We start from the raw sequence: 16,712 nt of genomic DNA, 5'->3' as shown, positions 1-16,712 counted from the left end.
TCTGGGCAAAAACTATTGATAATCTATCCTCAGGATAGGTCATTAATGGTAAATCACTGAGAATCCCTATCGAGGCATAATCTCCGAGCGCGTTATCAGTGCAGTGGCCCAGATGTGAGTCAGAGGGGATGGCAGAAGTGCCCTAAGCTGGCTTCACTCCCATAGGGCACTAACCGCTAACCTAACCTCAGGATTGTATCCATAGGTTTTGTCCAGAAAACTCATTAAAAATATTTCCCAATACGTTGTTTGTGTAAATGAGGCAAAAAAAGAAAGGCTATGGTAAATGTGTACTGGATGATTTTTGGAGAAAACCAACTGATGATTTGGACACCAAAAACGCTTTCAAGAGCTACAACTTCTGAACTCCTATAGCACTGCATATAGATGGATAGGCCAAGAAACCTGCTAATCAATGTAGGAGGAGATCACGGCTGGTACTTGCACATGCCAGCTGGAGTGCTCAGGTTATGGTGGGTATAAGCAAGTCCAGTTCCAAACTATGCCGTTTCTGTACCTGTAATACAGAAGATTACTTCCTTATATCCACCACGACATGAGCAGTGGCCTCCTAGTGTACAGCTATTCCTTGGGGCTTACCCAGGGCTTCATCTTCAAGTGCGAGAACCAAACTGTGTACTACAGAACCTCTCTAGGTGAGGGCAATACTTACCCTCTGCTTTCCCAAAAATATATCCTGACTCAGCACATGAGGAACTTATTGCATTTCAAGTTTGCAAGATAGCTACAAGTATATATAATGCCTACAAATTATGTAAAGGTTTGGTCCCAATTGTTACCCATATATTAGATGCTTGAGCCTGTCTTCTATAAAGCTTGCTTTCTCTATAGAGGCCTTGTCTATCAAAGACAACCTCGATAATATGACAGCCCCCAATTCATTCAGCTAATTGATGTTGGTTCTGCTCCAAAGATGGCAGCAGCCCACCGATTTTGCCAGTCAATGTGGTTATCCCTTTACTACTACAGTGGTAGATGTGAGCCTTTAAACGAATGGCTAACCAGAGTCTCAAGCAAAAGTCTCCTCACCCATGATATCTAGAGTAGAGCTTGTTTTGAGTCGACAAGCCTTGTAACCATAACCCAAGATACAACAATAAGAGTGGCCATCATCATTAAATGCATACTGTCCCAACCTGCTGATTTCAGCAAGTCCGGACAATCATCTAATATGTATGACAGCCCCCAGCACTCCATTGATGGCAGATGTTGGGGGAAATAAGGATTGGGTAGCTGGATTTCAACTGCCGGTTTCATTGTATTCGGGAGATAAGCAGCTGCCAGAGGCTTTTCTTCCCTCTACTCTTAGGATATGTTCAAACAGCAGAATCGCCATGGAATTTCCTCCGTCAATGCCAATGGAGTTCTCAGATGCCGTTTCTGCATTGGAATTCCGCGCGTGGGTTTTGCCCATTGACAGGGCAGATTGCACGTGCCAAGCTGTGCCAAAAACCATAGAAAAATGCATGGTTTACAGAGGTGGGAATCAGAGCCGAATTCCGCTGAACATACCCTTCGAATGCATACTCGGCAGAGCAGACGGCCATCTAATGTGTATAGCTGCCCTGAGTGAACATACATGAAGATTACGTAGTTTACAATTTTACAGTCTTGTATGTAATCAAACAATCTGCAATAAAGGTTCATGAAAAGTTAGTACACTAATGAAAAAAAAGGAAAAGTAAATATAGCTATTATAAATGATTTTTATTTCTTACTGTATAGATATCGTGGGGGAAATAACTTGTACTTCACAGCAGCTATGGCTCTTTTTCAAGCACCAATCAGCATGTCACACACATCATACTGAATACTTAAATTAGGATCTTACTTAAATTTTGCAGATTTTCAGACTATTTCAGGTCTGAATTTTTTTCTTACTTCTTGGTATTGTAATGGACATTAAAGGGGTTGTCCCGCGCCGAAACAGGTTTTTTTTTTTTTTAACCTCCCCCCCCGTTCGGCGCGAGACAACCCCGATGCAGGGGTTAAAAAAACCACCCGCACAGCGCTTACCTGCATCCCGGCGGTCCGGCGTCTTCATACTCACCTGCTGAAGATGGCCGCCGGGATCCTCTGTCTTCATGGACCGCAGGGCTTCTGTGCGGTCCATTGCCGATTCCAGCCTCCTGATTGGCTGGAATCGGCACGTGACGGGGCGGAGCTACACGGAGCCCCATAGAGAAGAGGAGAAGACCCGGACTGCGCAAGCGCGGCTAATTTGGCCATCGGAGGGCGAAAATTAGTCGGCACCATGGAGACGAGGACGCCAGCAACGGAGCAGGTAAGTATAAAACTTTTTATAACTTCTGTATGGCTCATAATTAATGCACAATGTACATTACAAAGTGCATTAATATGGCCATACAGAAGTGTATAGACCCACTTGCTGCCTCGGGACAACCCCTTTAATCAAGAAGTACATAAGCAGACATGTCAAGGTAAAATTCATTACTTTGGAGCATGCCAAACAGATCCTTGTAATCAATGACATGACGTATTCCTTAAAGGGCCCTTCGGCTGAAATATGGGCATTGCATGCAGGACCAGGTTGCTCATCCAGAGATCCAGATTTACCTCTAAGGAATGATACTGATATTAGTACCATAATGACTAATAAGTTGTAGATCCGCTGAGTTGCCAACAGTCATGTCATTAACCCTTTTGTTGGCATTAATACTACCTGTGGTATACACTCAGCACATCCAGAAGGCAATACATTCCTGGATATGGAAATATAATACCCAGGTAATCATGGTTGACGGTTTACAGACGTCTCCACAGAAGGCTTGATGTCTTCTAATCTCTTCTAATAGTTATCCACCTGGGTATCTGGCACTTGGCCGGAGAAGCAGAACAGGGGAACACATTCAGGTCAGACTGTGACCTGCGATCCTGACAAGACAAAAAAAAAAAAAAAGAAAAGTGTAGTGTTATAACAACAACATGGTTGAGCTTTCCTGCCAAATTAGTGTTTACTTCACCTCTTGCTCTGCTCTGGGTGGTTTTGGGAGCCAGCTGGTAACAGCAGCTAAGTGGCTCAAACCCCTGACCAATTGAACCTGTTGCTCCGGCAGCATCTGTGTCATATTACCTCTACTTAAAGGGGTTGTCTCGCGAAAGCAAGTGGGGTTAAGCACTTCTGTATGGCCATATTAATGCACTTTGTAATATACATCGTGCATTAAATATGAGCCATACAGAAGTTATTCACTTACCTTCCCTGCGCTGGCGTCCCCGTGTACATGGCTCCGTCTAACTTCAGCATCTAATCGCCCGATCAGGAGGCTGGAATCGGCACACGTGACGGGGCGGAGCTACACGATCATGCGTAGAAGGGGCGGGGCCAGAACGCCGCTGCTGTCGAACAGACCCGAAGGCAGAAGACCCTTCTGCGCAAGCGCGTCTAATCGGGCGATTAGACGCTGAAGTTAGACGGAGCCATGGAGACGGGGACGCCAGCGCAGGGAAGGTAAGTGAATAACTCCTTATGGCTCATATTTAATGCACGATGTATATTACAAAGTGCATTAATATGGCCATACAGAAGTGCTTAACCCCACTTGCTTTCGCGAGACAACCCCTTTAAGTTACATGGGATTATAAATCATACTAAATAAGACATGCAGAGACCGATTTTAATGCATCCATGTTATACCACATTTCTAGATTTTTGTCCACCCGTTGTATATCTATTCTCCATAAACTATTTCATGCTATGACATGGGCAAAATGGGCAAAAGCAGTAGCCACAATAAATAGCTGACAATTTAATCTTAAGACCATAGACGTTTCTTAAAAGGGAACCCGGTCAGTCCCTTATATGTCTATCTGCGGGCAGCACAGTATAGTGACAGACATGCTGACTTCAGCAGTCTGTCACTTATACTGGTTTCACTGGGGCAGGAATAGTCTGAATTTACTAAACTTCATCACTGATTGTACTATAAAAACAATTAAAAAATAACTTTTATTATTATCACTAAAAGTACCTATACTCTGAACAAACACTCAACACAGAATGAGCCGGTTAATAAATTCCCACTAGATGCAAATGGAAGTCAGAATCAGGGCTTGGTGGAATACCAACTAGTCGTACATCCACCTCCGTATCTACCGTGCATGGTGTATATTGGCTAAGCCTCCTTTAGTAATTGTCTGCCAAAGTGTTTGGGGAGTAACCCCAACCCCCTTCCTCCTCTGGAGTGCTCCCAATCCAGAAGCAGTGACATACAGAGAATATGGACCGTATTCATCCTTTGTATCCTCCCTGTCTCTGAGCTGTAGCCTGTTACCATGTAAAGTGAATTGTACTTGCATTATCTGTTATACGAGTTATTCTTCAGTAAAAGTAATACCGGGCCCTAACTGTTCCTGGGGACCCGAGGTACTAAAGTCTCTGGGTTCATTTCTCCACCGCATAGAACACCGGTGTGTGGGAATGGTGGCGTCACAAGTGATTTGTACAACTACTCCCCCCCCCCCATCCCTTTTATTGGCATTCTCTATCATAGGGGTGTCGAAACTGGCCTGCAATCCTGCTCTGGCCTTTGTAACATGTCATCCCTCAGGGACCAGAGCCTGGTAAGTACCACCGTGACGAGACAACACTTATCCCTTATCCCAGCTCTTCATGTTAGCCAGGTGCCCAGGGTCACCCCTCTGGGGTGTTGCAATTATCCTTCCAATCTAATTTTCATGAACTTTGGGCCAATTTTCCACCCTCTTATTTACGAAAAAAAACGTTTCTATGAATATAAGGAGTTTCGCTCAAGTCCTTGCCAACCACCACTGGGCTTTTTTTCTCCAAGAATCCCACAGCATCCATATAGTATGTTTCTATGGTGCGCACGCACGCACGCACGCACACACGCACGCACTGTGTTTTACAGCAGCAACAGGTTGATAAATCGGTCCAGTTTCTCCACAGAAAGAATAATTATATAGCTCCCTTATGTGGCCAAATGAATCTATTACATTAAACTGTACTTTTGTTAAAGTGACCCTTTTGGATTTAAGACTAAATTCTATCCTGGGACAAAAGGGTATATTATCTGCAGTTCTCTGCTGCCCCTCCGATCCCCAAGTCTTGAGTCCCATTTTCAGGCATCAAAGACGGCTGCAGCAATTTTCTCACTAGCTAAGGCACACTCTGTACTGCCTGCTGATTGACCAGTGCTGATCACGTGATCTGCTGATTGACCAGTGCTGATCACGTGATCTGCTTTGGCTAATCAGAGCATGTGCAGTACATTATTAGTCTATCTAATCCCCACAGTGCATTGGTAGTGTTAGTCTGATGTTTGCATCAGCCATCTCGAAAGGCTGAAAATGGAGGCTAAATCTGGCAGCAGGTAATATACCATTCTCCTCCTGTCCTGAGATACAATTTTGTGCAGAAGCCAGAGGGTCAACTTAAGGTTTTAAAACAAAATTCTGTATTTATGGAATGTGGGGAGCATTTATGAACATTTTGTTAGAAAACAGCGGCTGGCGACTTGCTTACCAGGGTCAGGATACAACGCACTTGCAGTTCAGACATCCCTTCTCGCTCTCATCGGGAGGATTCAGCTTCCGCAACTTATGCTGCCGGATCTCTCGCACGAGTGTGTAAAAGGCGTCTTCTACTCCCTGCGAGATACAGGAGACACCAAGGTACAAGACCACTTACAATCCAGGACACCAGTTGGAAGGGCAGAATAATATTATATACACACACCTGTATACAGATTTGTATAAAACCTGCCAGAAAGACCTGGTAACATCTGTTTCTCCTGCCCATGTGGAGAATCTTACATTTATCAACATTAACCGTCATTTGCCATTTTTCTGCCCAATCCCCCATCTTATCTAGGTCCTTTTGTAGCCGCACATTGTCCTCCGTTGTATTATCTTGTATCATTTTACTGTGCAGCCGCTCTATCAGGTCATTGATAAATATATTGAACAGAATGGGGCCTAAGGCCTCATGTCCACGGGCAAAAGAAGAATTAAAATCCGCAGCAGATTTTAACTCTTCTCCTGCCCGCGGATCCGCACCCCATAGGGATGCATTGACCACCCGCGGGTAGATAAATACCCGCGGATGGTCAATAAAAGTGATTTTAAAAAAAATGGAGCATGAAAAAATCTGGACCATGCTCCATTTTCGTGCGGGTCTCCCGTGGGGACGGCTCCCGCGGGCTTCTATGGAAGCCTATGGAAGCCGTCCGGATCCGCGGGAGACAAAAATCAGATTTTACTCACCCGCTCCGTTTCTTCTCTTCGCAGCGGCGCCATCTTCTCTCAGTCGCGGCCGGATCATTTTGCTTCGGGCCGGCGCATGCACGGGGCACGTCACCGACGTCATCCTGCGCATCCGCCGGGCCGAAGAAAGAAGATCCGGCCGCGACGCAGAGAAGATGACGCGGCAGCGAAGGAAGGATCCGGAGCGTGCGAGAGGTGAGTTAATTCTGATTTATTCTTATTTTCAGCGCTCATGTCCGCGGGGCAGAAGGGACCCGCTGCAGATTCTCCATGGAGAATCCGTAGCGGGCCTGATTTTCCCCGTGGACATGAGGCCTAATACTGAACCTGTGGCACCCCACTAGCGACGGTGGCCCAATCGGAGTACGAAGCATTTATTATCACCCTCTGTTTTCTATCTCTGAACCAGTTCTTAACCCAGATACACACATTTTCGCCCAGATCGAGCTGTCTTATTTTGTATATCAACCTATTATGTTGCACGGTGTCAAATGCTTTAGAGAAATACAGATATACAAGATCAAAAGACTCTCCCAGGTCCAGCCTAGAGCTTACTTCATCGTAGAAGCTGATCAGATTGGTCTGACGTGATCGACCCTTCATGAACCCATGCTGGTGAGGAGTTATTCCGTTGTTCTCCTTGAGGTATTCCAGGATGGCATCTCTCAGAAACCCCTTGAATATTTTTCCAATTAAGTGAGACTTACCAGCCTGTAGTTACCAGATTCCCTTCTTGACCCCTTTTTGCATATTTGAACCACATTGGCAATGTGCCAATCCAGTGATTGTCCAGTCTAAATAGAGTCCCAAGATGTAAGAAATAGCGGTCTGTTTATCATGTCACTTAGTTCTATTAGAACCCTTGGTTGGGGGGAGGGGCGAATAGTCATTTTGTTGCATTGTATACACTGTAGAAAATGGAGGAAACAAAAAAAAGGGGCCATGTCCTTAAGGGGTTAAAGGGCCAGTGCTTTCAGGGCAAATCCTTTTTTCCATTTATGTAATTGAAAAGTAGTTTAAGGGTTTTTTTGCTCTTTTTGGCAATAAGTCTTTCTGCCTCCTCCTTTGCAGGTTTTATCTTTTTCTTACATAATTTGTTTTTTTCAGGTTTTTTTAGCGCTTTTTCACTGTCCACTTGTTTTAGTCATTTAAAGGCTTTTACTTATTGCCCCCTTATGGTCATGTTGAGCCACATGAGGTTGGAGTATGAACTGCTCACATAAGGTTAATAGGATGTTTTTTAACTTCTCCCATTTGTCTCCTGTACTGTTATTTTTGAGGATGTTGTCCCATTTGATGTTGCCAAGAGTAATTCTCAGCTGATCAAATGTTGCTTTACTAAAGTTCAGTTTTTTTTGTTGCTCCCTGATAAGGCTTCCTATTGAATGACAGCTGGAAATTACTTATGGAGGTCACTATTTCCCAAGTGTCCCTCAATTTGCACTTAGGTCGATGGATAAATAAAAGTGTGACTCCTTTCCTAGCTGTACAGGACCAGACATGGTTTGAAAATTCTAGCAGTGTGAACAAAGACTTACAGCCATCGGTAAAACAGTAAAACAGTCATCCATACCAGTCAGATTGTATCTCATTACCAATAAAGCAAAATACATCCTGCTCCTACCTGCCTGGTTTTAGCAGAGGTTTCAATGTAAGGAATGCCATAACTTCTGGCCAGGTCCTGGGCTTGTCGGGTCTCCACAGTTCTAGCTGGGAGGTCACACTTATTCCCCACCAACACCATTGGAACATCATCAGAGTCCTTTACCCGTTTTATTTGTTCCCTGTGTAAAATATTAAAAAGGACTTGCATTAACATTAACCGATCGCTTTAGAGCACACAAGTTAAACTTGAGGCCTGAAGGCCAGACAGTGACCCAGCAGGCATTCCACTCACCCAGCCTGCATCTCTGGCCTGGTGGGGCAGTGCAGAGTCAGTGACCGCTGACCTCTTCCTCCAATGTCTGAGGGCGCCGTCCTGTATGCAGTTCAGATGCCAAGGGGAGAAGTCAGCGGTCACAGACTCAGCTGCAGATCGGACCAATGGAATGCCTGTATGGATGCTCCCTGGCCAGAGACAATAGAGAAGGGAGGGCAAGACAAAAGAGTCACTAATACTACTGGGATTACTATGGGGGTAAATTATTACTCCTGGGTCCAATATAAAGAACACCATTACTACTGGAGCCACTATGGGGTTCACCATTACTACTGGAGCCACAATGGGGGACCATATTACTACTGTGGTCACTATGGGGAACACTACTATTATACAGTTTTACAATTACAAATGACCCTTTGAAGGCAATAGGGCTGATACGGCCCTCGGTGAAAAGGAGTTTTTACACCCCTGCTTTGGAAACTCTAGACTACAAGTTTATCCTGATGCCCCAGTAAGGCATGGATGTGGGCATCAAAGTGTTCCCCACACGTGAGCACCCTTTATGAGCAGAGCAAGCTGCTGGAAAAGTCGGGTCCCATTCTAAGATAATGAACATGGCCGTGTATTACATAGTCGCTCATTCATCAGCTAAATATTAGGTTTCCCCAGCAGTTGGCATCTGATTGCAGTTATTTAGTGAATTTAGTTAATCCCTGAGGTTCAGTAGCTTCAAACCAAGAAGAGGTTGCCAAATGGGGTAAGACCTTTATGGGGACTACACATACAGAAGTTGTTGTTGACTGACAGCAGTCACGTTATAAACTTCTTCACGCAGTTCAGCTGACCAAGTATCTTAGTTCAATGGCAGACGGAGTGCTTGAGATAAAAGAGTCTACCAGATACATTACTGTTGTGGTATATCATCAATGACTGGGTGGGTTTATAATGTAACCTACCCATCTGGTTTCCCTGATCAGATGTCAAGGAACAGTTAGGAAAAATTCAACTACATCAGAGTTGTTGCAAAACTCTTTGTTCCATATATCCAGGAAGTGCATGGATTTTTACAAACCCCATTCAAATCAATGGGACAATCGCAGACATATCACCAACAAATCTGCAGATACACATTAGATCATATCCAATATGTAGGGTCACTTTCAGGGCCATTAATAATATGGGTGTCCATGCCTAGTATTACATTGGCAGGACCAAGATTAGTCTACGGTTTTCTGAGATTATCTATATTGTAACCAAATATTCTCACGTCACGCCAATTTTAAGGCTCTTTACCTTATACAATAAGTACATGTGCTGATATACTTCTGCAGAATGCAGGAAGGTCTTGGTGATATCAACCTCTACAGAAGGGCTCGGTACTATTTTCACTCTCCATCCTCTTTCTATGACCTTTGGACAGATTTTCGGGCGGCACTTCTGTGAACGTTGCAGTAACTATTGCCAAGCAGCAAAGGGCATGGGACCAACCATGATCTGGTTCTTGCTCGCCAAGGGCCCTATAGCATTTGCATGGGTAATCTATATTGTACATTCACGCATGGTGCCTTGTATAATGGTGGTATGTGCAGAGGAACATTGAAGGCAAAGTCAAGGAGATTCACAGAGCTCCTTACTTGAGGATTTCAAGCTGCAATGTATTGGTGGTGAAAAGGTTTTATGGGCTAAGTGTCACTTGAGGTTCTGGGTCACACACCTGTACTGGTGAATATCCTCAAAAGACTTGGTGTTGTTAATGGCAAATACACATAAAAATCCCTCTCCTGTTCTCATGTACTGGTCCCGCATTGCACTGTATTCCTCTTGACCTGCTGTGTCCAGGATGTCCAGCAAACAAGTTTCTCCATCTATGACAACCTGTTTTCTGTAGGAATCCTGAAATGTTAAATGGTAAAGTACGGGTTAGTTAGAAACCAAAACATGCCCTTACTTATTACTTACCACAGACTGAAGAATAGGACACATTTCATAATCTACGCAATTTAGTCAAGCCCAACTCGTCTGCAGCTGCATTTGTAGAAGCACTGTAAAGTAACGCAAAATGATATACCCAGTTTCCCTAAAATTAAGACCTACCCCAAAATTAACCCCTAGCATGATTTTCCAGGATTTTTGAGAATGCAACATAAATTTTTCACGATTTTTGAGGATGCTTGAAATATAAGCCCTACTCCAAAAATAAGTCCAAGTTACAGTTAAATTAAAAAAAAACAATTTTAATAGTGCCCAACCAGCTGTCCATGTAAAAAAAATGAATATTATGGAGCAAAAAATAATATAAAGACCCTGTCTTATTTTCGAGGAAACCGGGTTATGTTCAGTATATGTTTTGACGTTGGCTATTGACAACCTTTGGAGCAAACGTTTTTTCACATATATGCATACATTATATTACAGACAGACAGACAGACAGACACACACTGCTGACAACACTGGCCCGTTTACATGCAATGATTACACTGGTTAACACTGAAACTGTTTCTGACATAAAAAGCTCCTAATCTGTATCATCTCGGTGTGCTGAACACGAATAGGACCACAATTTTTTTTTTATGAGCTCTCGTTTTGAAGATATTGCATATAGTTTATTTTCTGTTTCACTGTGGAAATTTATCCAGGACTGTAACAACGTCCTTACAGTTATAACTTACACAGCTACCAAAGTCCATTGAGTATAACAAGTACAGGTGGCACCTCTGTGGTCATTTGAAGGTAGTTGCCCTTTTAATGGCACTGCAGCAGGGATATACATGTGTTTCTTATTTGAGTGAGATAGCGGAGTAAGGAAATTTCATTACTTGTGGAAGGAATGGACTCGCAGACAAAAAGTAGCAGTTGGAGAGAAGAATATCCAGCACCTGGCTCTGGTCAAGGCTCACAAAATCCTGCGGCCACCCCTTCACATCAAACTGGGTTTGATGAAGAACTTCGTGAAAGCCATGGACCGGACTTCAACTTTCCGATACCTTCATGAAAAATTCCCTCTACTCAGCGAGGCAAAGATTAAAGAGGGAGTTTTTGTGGATCCTTAGATTTGAGAACTCTTCAAAGATGACCGGTTCAACAACTTTCTGCAGGGTAATGCGAAACAAGCATGTAATGCTGTCTGCCTAGTGTCTACAAACTTTCTCGGGAATGTTAGGGCAGATAACTACAAGGATCTAGTACAAGACCTGCTGATGCAGTATCAGAAGCTTGGCAGCAATATGTCTCTAACTTCCGCCAGTCCCATCTGGATTTCTTTCCAGATAACTGTGGTATGGTTAGTGATGAACATGGCGAACGTTTTCATCAGGATATCGAAACAATAGAACAAAAGATACCAGGGAAAATGGTCCACTACCATACTGGCTGACTACTGCTGGACAGCCTACAGAGATGCTCCCGAACAGCTAGACAAGAGGCAGGCAAAGAATTCTAAGACATAGTCTATGACCTGATTTTTACAGGTATTAACCATAGGCCTATTTATATTGCAATGCAGTTCATGATGTAAACAATTGTTGCAGATTACAAAAAGTCGTGTTGAGCACATAAAATTAGTCATTTAACAATTTTTATTTCAGTAACATGACTTTTGTAAATGTTTGTTGCTGACCAGTGCAATCATTTTTGCAATAGGGTTTAATAAAAAATTTGGTACCATTTGTCTTCCGCAGCTTCTACATATCACTGTATATAGACACTGCAGTCTAAGTCCTAATAGGAGATCAGCCAGTGAGGCTGGACTGATGACATTTCTTTTGCACTTTTTATTCAGCTAATTTCTGTTCACGGTGAAAACTTTGGTCATAAATTAGCTGATCAGAACATTTAAGCCCTTAACGACACAGGACATAAACTTATGTCATGGGCACTTAGTACTTAGTGCACCTGCACGTAAACTTAGGCCCCCTGTCCACGGGCATGTGTGAAGCTTTGCATAGTGTTGCTATGGAAAGCGCCGGCCCCCTGTTCACGAGCGGAGAATCATTGCGATCCTCTGCTCTCGGACGGCAATTTTCAGCATGCTGCAAATTGCCGCGATTCTCCACGGTCAGCCTATCAGATAGACGGAACTCCGCGGTCAGCCTGCCAACTCCTGCTCCCGCGGTGAATACCATAACGCCCGTGAACGTAGGGCCATACGTCCTGTGTTTAAAGAGTCGCCACTGATTATCATGGCAACATTTTACTGATAGCTGCTGACATAGCCAGCAGCCAATCACTACTTGCCACTGGGTGACCAATCACAGCAGTCCTGCCCCAGCGATTACTGTGATCGGTCAGTATATTAGTCTAATTAGTAAAGTGTAATTAGTCACCGAAAAAGAAATGTAATTCAGATTACTAACTTTATTAAATATTACTTTAAAACACAAATTTTGGACAGACTTACACATATACATAGAGTGAGGTGGAAGTCTAGTTGGATAGGAACCAGAAATCCTAACACCTCATGGTCATATTTCACTACGGGTACCACATATCCACCAGACCAGTATAGGTATTGGTGTGACATGTGGAAAACCCTGACACCGCAATGGTGCCAAGATATCACTGGATTGGGAAGGCACTTCCTTTTTATTATCCGAGAGCCTCCTTATTAGCTTTACAGCCTACAGATTGTACAGGGACAACCTGCATATAAAGAAATTTCAATGAATCCATCAGATCAGAAATAGTCAGTGGTTCTTTATATCATATATTGGCCAACACTGCCTTCCAGACTCAGACACTTTTTTGTATGTATAGTTAAAGACAATTTTTTGTATGTAGCTCTCTTTGTATTCATTATTTTACCCCTTATTTCTGATCAGCAACAGAATACCCAGATATTAGGGCTGGTCCCCCTAAAAATCCATGACTTGATTTGATTCCTGGGGACTAATCAGACTTTTAGGGAAAGCAAAAAGGTATGAGTGCGCTAGCTGATATACAAGCTACACTCTATTGTCCCCCCAGTCCCTGGTAGATGGTCATAACGACACTGAGAAGGAGTTTGCAGCACTTAGGTTATAATTGGCTTATTGAGGCGCCCCTTCTAAAAGGAACAATATCCACTTTAGAAACTTTCCAGAAACTGAAGGACTCTCAGCTCATTGAGTTTCTCATGGACTTCAGTTTGCTGCTATTCTTCCAGATGCACATGAGACACCTCTCGACTGCGCTCACAGGGTGCCTACACCTAAGAACTTGTCTTCCGGTGTTCTAAGGGATGGCTTGGCCAGACTACATTTCTATCACTTCAAGGATGCATTGCTTAACCCCTTAGTGACGGCGCTATCGTAAAACTACGTCCTGCTGTTGCAGGATGTGTATGGAGGGAGGTAGCGGCGCTATCTCCCTCCATACAGCGCTGGCGTCAGCTGTTTATTACAGCTGACACCCGCGGGCAATAGCCCCACTCGGGCGTTTGGCCGATCGCGGCTATTAACCCTTTAATTGCCGCTGTCAATTCTGACAGCGGCATTTAAATCCCCCGAACGCTGTTCGGGGGTCCCGCACGGCCCCCCCCCCCCCCCCGCGGTGAGATCGGGGGAGCCATGCAGGTGTCATGGCAGCCGAGGGCCTTTAGAAAGGCCCCAGGGCTGCCTTAGCAGACTGCCTATCAAGCCATCCCCGTGGGCTGGCTTGAGAGACTGCCCGTGAAAAAGCAGTATGACGTAATGCTATAGCATTACGTCATACTGCAGGAGCGATCAAAGCATCGCATATTAAAGTCCCCCAGGGGGACTTCAAAGTAAAGTTTAAAAAAAATTCAATAAAGTTTTTTTAATTGTAAAAAAAAATAAATAAAAAAAAAGTTATAAAAATTTAAATCACCCCCCTTTTGCCATATCTATTATCAAAAAATCTAAATCATAAAATAAAAATATGTATTTGGTATCGCCACATCCGTAAAAGTCCAATCTATCAAAGTAACGCATTATTTTTCCTGCACGGTGAACGTCGTCCGAAAAAAACGCAATAAAAAGCGATCAAAAAGTCATATGTATTCCAAATTGATACTATTGGAAACTACAGGACATCCAGCAAACAAAAAAACAAAACAAAAAACAGAAAAAAAACCCCGCAGAGGGTCGATGGGTTGGCATGGCAACTACCGCCATACGCTGGTGTCCGGTTCTGCCATGAATTGCAATGACTATTGTTGAGTGATAATGAATTGCAAGTACAGAAATCTTGAGCTCATGTCATCCACAGGACGCAAGTCTAAAGGCCCATTTATACGGAACAATGATCACTCAAATGACAGTTTGAGTGACAGTTTTGAGCGATTATCTTTGCATAACTAAGTAGCTAATTAGCTAATTAAGAGTTAATGCAGGCAGAGCAGGATACCAAGATAGCTCAGAGAACAAAGCAGCTGTTTTATATATACAAACAGCTGCATTGTTCTCGGAGCTTTCAGCTGGTGACCCGCTGAGAACTGCCAGCAGGATACCAGCTGAAAGAATACCATCAGTGCCGCCTGCTAAGAAAATCAGCTTCTTAGCAGGCGGCACTGATGGTACGAATAGTGCACAATGGCCACGTGTTTAGACGCAACAGTTATCGCTCAAAAGATGGCTTTTGAGTGAATTTTGAGCATTAATCGTTGAGTCTAAATGGGCCTTAAAGGAGATGTCCCGAGGCAGCAAGTGGGTCTATACACTTCTGTATGGCCATAATAATGCACTTTGTAATGTACATTGTGCATTAATTATGAGCCATACAGAAGTTATAAAAAGTTTTATACTTACCTGCTCCGTTGCTGGCGTCCTCGTCTCCATGGAGCCGACTAATTTTTGGCCTCCGATGGCCAAATTAGCCGCGCTTGCGCAGTCCGGGTCTTCTGCAGTCTTCTATGGGGCTCCGTGTAGCTCCGTGTAGCTCCGCCCCGTCACGTGCCGATTCCAGCCAATCAGGAGGCTGGAATCGGCAGTGGACCGCACAGAAGAGCTGCGGTCCACGGAGGAAGAGGCCATCTTCAGCGGTGAGTAGAGAAGTCACCGGAGCGCGGGGATTAAGGTAAGCGCTCCGGTGAGCTTTCTTTACCTCCCTGCATCGGGGTTGTCTCGCGCCGAACGGGGGGGGGGTTGAAAAAAAAAAAAACCCGTTTCGGCGCGGGACAACCCCTTTAAGTCCTTGTGCATAGAATGCTCCCCTAACAGAATGTATAGTTACATCCTGTGACGTAAAGGTTAATGGATGTAATAAAAGGAGTAAACAAGGACTATTGGTTTGAATTTAGGAGTTACAGGGCGGCAAATAGTAATGCCAGGTTCAGATCTGATTGGAAGGTCTGTCTGAATAGCAAATGTAATTTCTTATCTAAAGGCCCATTTACACGCAACGATTATCGCTAAAAATTCATTCAAACGACAAGCAAAAGAGTGATAATCATTACGTGTAACCGTGCGACCATCGCACACAATTTGTTCACTTATTGCTGAGTTTCAGCCGGCATAAAAATAGTTAGTTCATTTGATTTTCATTCCAGTTAAATGGCAGTAGTTCTTTCTTTTGAGCAACTTAAAGGGGTTGTCCTGCGGCAGCAAGTGGGTCTATACACTTCTGTATGGCCATATTAATGCACTTTGTAATGTACATTGTGCATTAATTATGAGCCATACAGAAGTTATCAAAAGTTTTATACTTACCTGCTCCGTTGCTGGCGTCCTCGTCTCCATGGTGCCGACTAATTTTCGGCCTCTAATGGCCAAATTAGCCGCGCTTGCGCAGTCCGGGTCTTCTGCTGTCTTCAATGGGGCCGCTCGTGCAGAATGCCGGCTCCGTGTAGCTCCGCCCCGTCACGTGCCGATTCCAGCCAATCAGGAGGCTGGAATCGGCAATGGACCGCACAGAAGCCCTGCAGTCCACAGAGAGACAGGATCCCGGCGGCCATCTTCAGCAGGTGAGTATGAAGACGCCGGACCGCCGGGATTCGGGTAAGTACTACCCGGTGTGTTTTTTTAACCCCTGCATCGGGGTTGTCTCGCGCCGAACGGGGGGGGGGGGTTAAAAAAAAAAAAAAAACACGTTTCGGCGCGGGACAACCCCTTTAATCACTTGAGTGGAGAGGTGTTTGTTTGCCATTTTAAAGACAGAGACTACTTGTTTACTCATGTCAGTAGGAGACAAAGCAGATTCTTCACACTAATTAAAGTCCTCTGGCCAGAGTTTATCACATAAACACCCCGCCCCCCTTCAGCTAACGAGGGAAATGGAGAGATTACAGATGATTATCTGCACATATAGATGTTCAGCATTTTATGCAAAAAAGTCATTAAGTTGTTTAGTTGTTTCAGCGATAATCGTTGCGTGTAAAAGGGCCATAAGATATCTGCTCAGTCAGGAAACTGATTCCACCTTGTTTGACTATGTTTTGTTAACATGCTCTTTTCCTTGTTTATACGTTAGCAGCTACATTTGTTAGATTTGTTTGTACAGTCACCTTTTTCATTGTTTAAAAATCAACCTTATAAAAATTATGTTAGTAAAAAACCCTCCAGGGAACAGATAGATGTTTTATAGTGCACAGCGACATCTTGTGGTTAATTTCAGGTATGGCAGAAGTGTA

At 43.9% G+C, this 16,712-nt stretch overlaps 1 protein-coding gene across 1 annotated transcript; it reads right to left on the bottom strand.

Moving 5' to 3' along the window:
- Positions 1–2,462: 2,462 nt before the first annotated feature.
- On the bottom strand, positions 2,463–10,075 carry LOC136602439 (GTPase HRas-like). The gene is made up of 4 exons (XM_066588870.1): positions 9,864–10,075; positions 7,892–8,051; positions 5,528–5,652; positions 2,463–2,916 (listed from the first exon to the last, which is right to left on the bottom strand). Exons 1-3 carry the CDS (start codon positions 9,953–9,955, stop codon positions 5,533–5,535), a joined length of 372 nt encoding a protein of 123 aa, XP_066444967.1. The 5' UTR covers positions 9,956–10,075; the 3' UTR covers positions 2,463–2,916; positions 5,528–5,532.
- Between the last annotated feature and the right edge of the window lie 6,637 nt (positions 10,076–16,712).

The sequence above is a fragment of the Eleutherodactylus coqui genome, unplaced genomic scaffold (genome assembly GCF_035609145.1).
Source record: "Eleutherodactylus coqui strain aEleCoq1 unplaced genomic scaffold, aEleCoq1.hap1 HAP1_SCAFFOLD_48, whole genome shotgun sequence".
Classification (NCBI taxonomy): domain Eukaryota; kingdom Metazoa; phylum Chordata; class Amphibia; order Anura; family Eleutherodactylidae; genus Eleutherodactylus; species Eleutherodactylus coqui.
The sequence above is the reverse complement of the archived record's forward strand: the minus strand, read 5'-3'. Positions and strand labels throughout refer to the sequence as shown.

What these genes read in the sequence shown, in the direction of transcription:
- LOC136602439 (XM_066588870.1), bottom strand. Translation starts at nt 9,955, where the DNA reads ATGCGGGACCAGTACATGAGAACAGGAGAGGGATTTTTATGTGTATTT. An exon ending in GAGGATATTCACCAGTACAG is followed by an intron (nt 8,052 to 9,863) that starts GTGTGTGACCCA and finishes TATTTTACACAG; the next exon opens with GGAACAAATAAAACGGGTAA. An exon ending in CCTCTGCTAAAACCAGGCAG is followed by an intron (nt 5,653 to 7,891) that starts GTAGGAGCAGGA and finishes TGTATCTCGCAG; the next exon opens with GGAGTAGAAGACGCCTTTTA.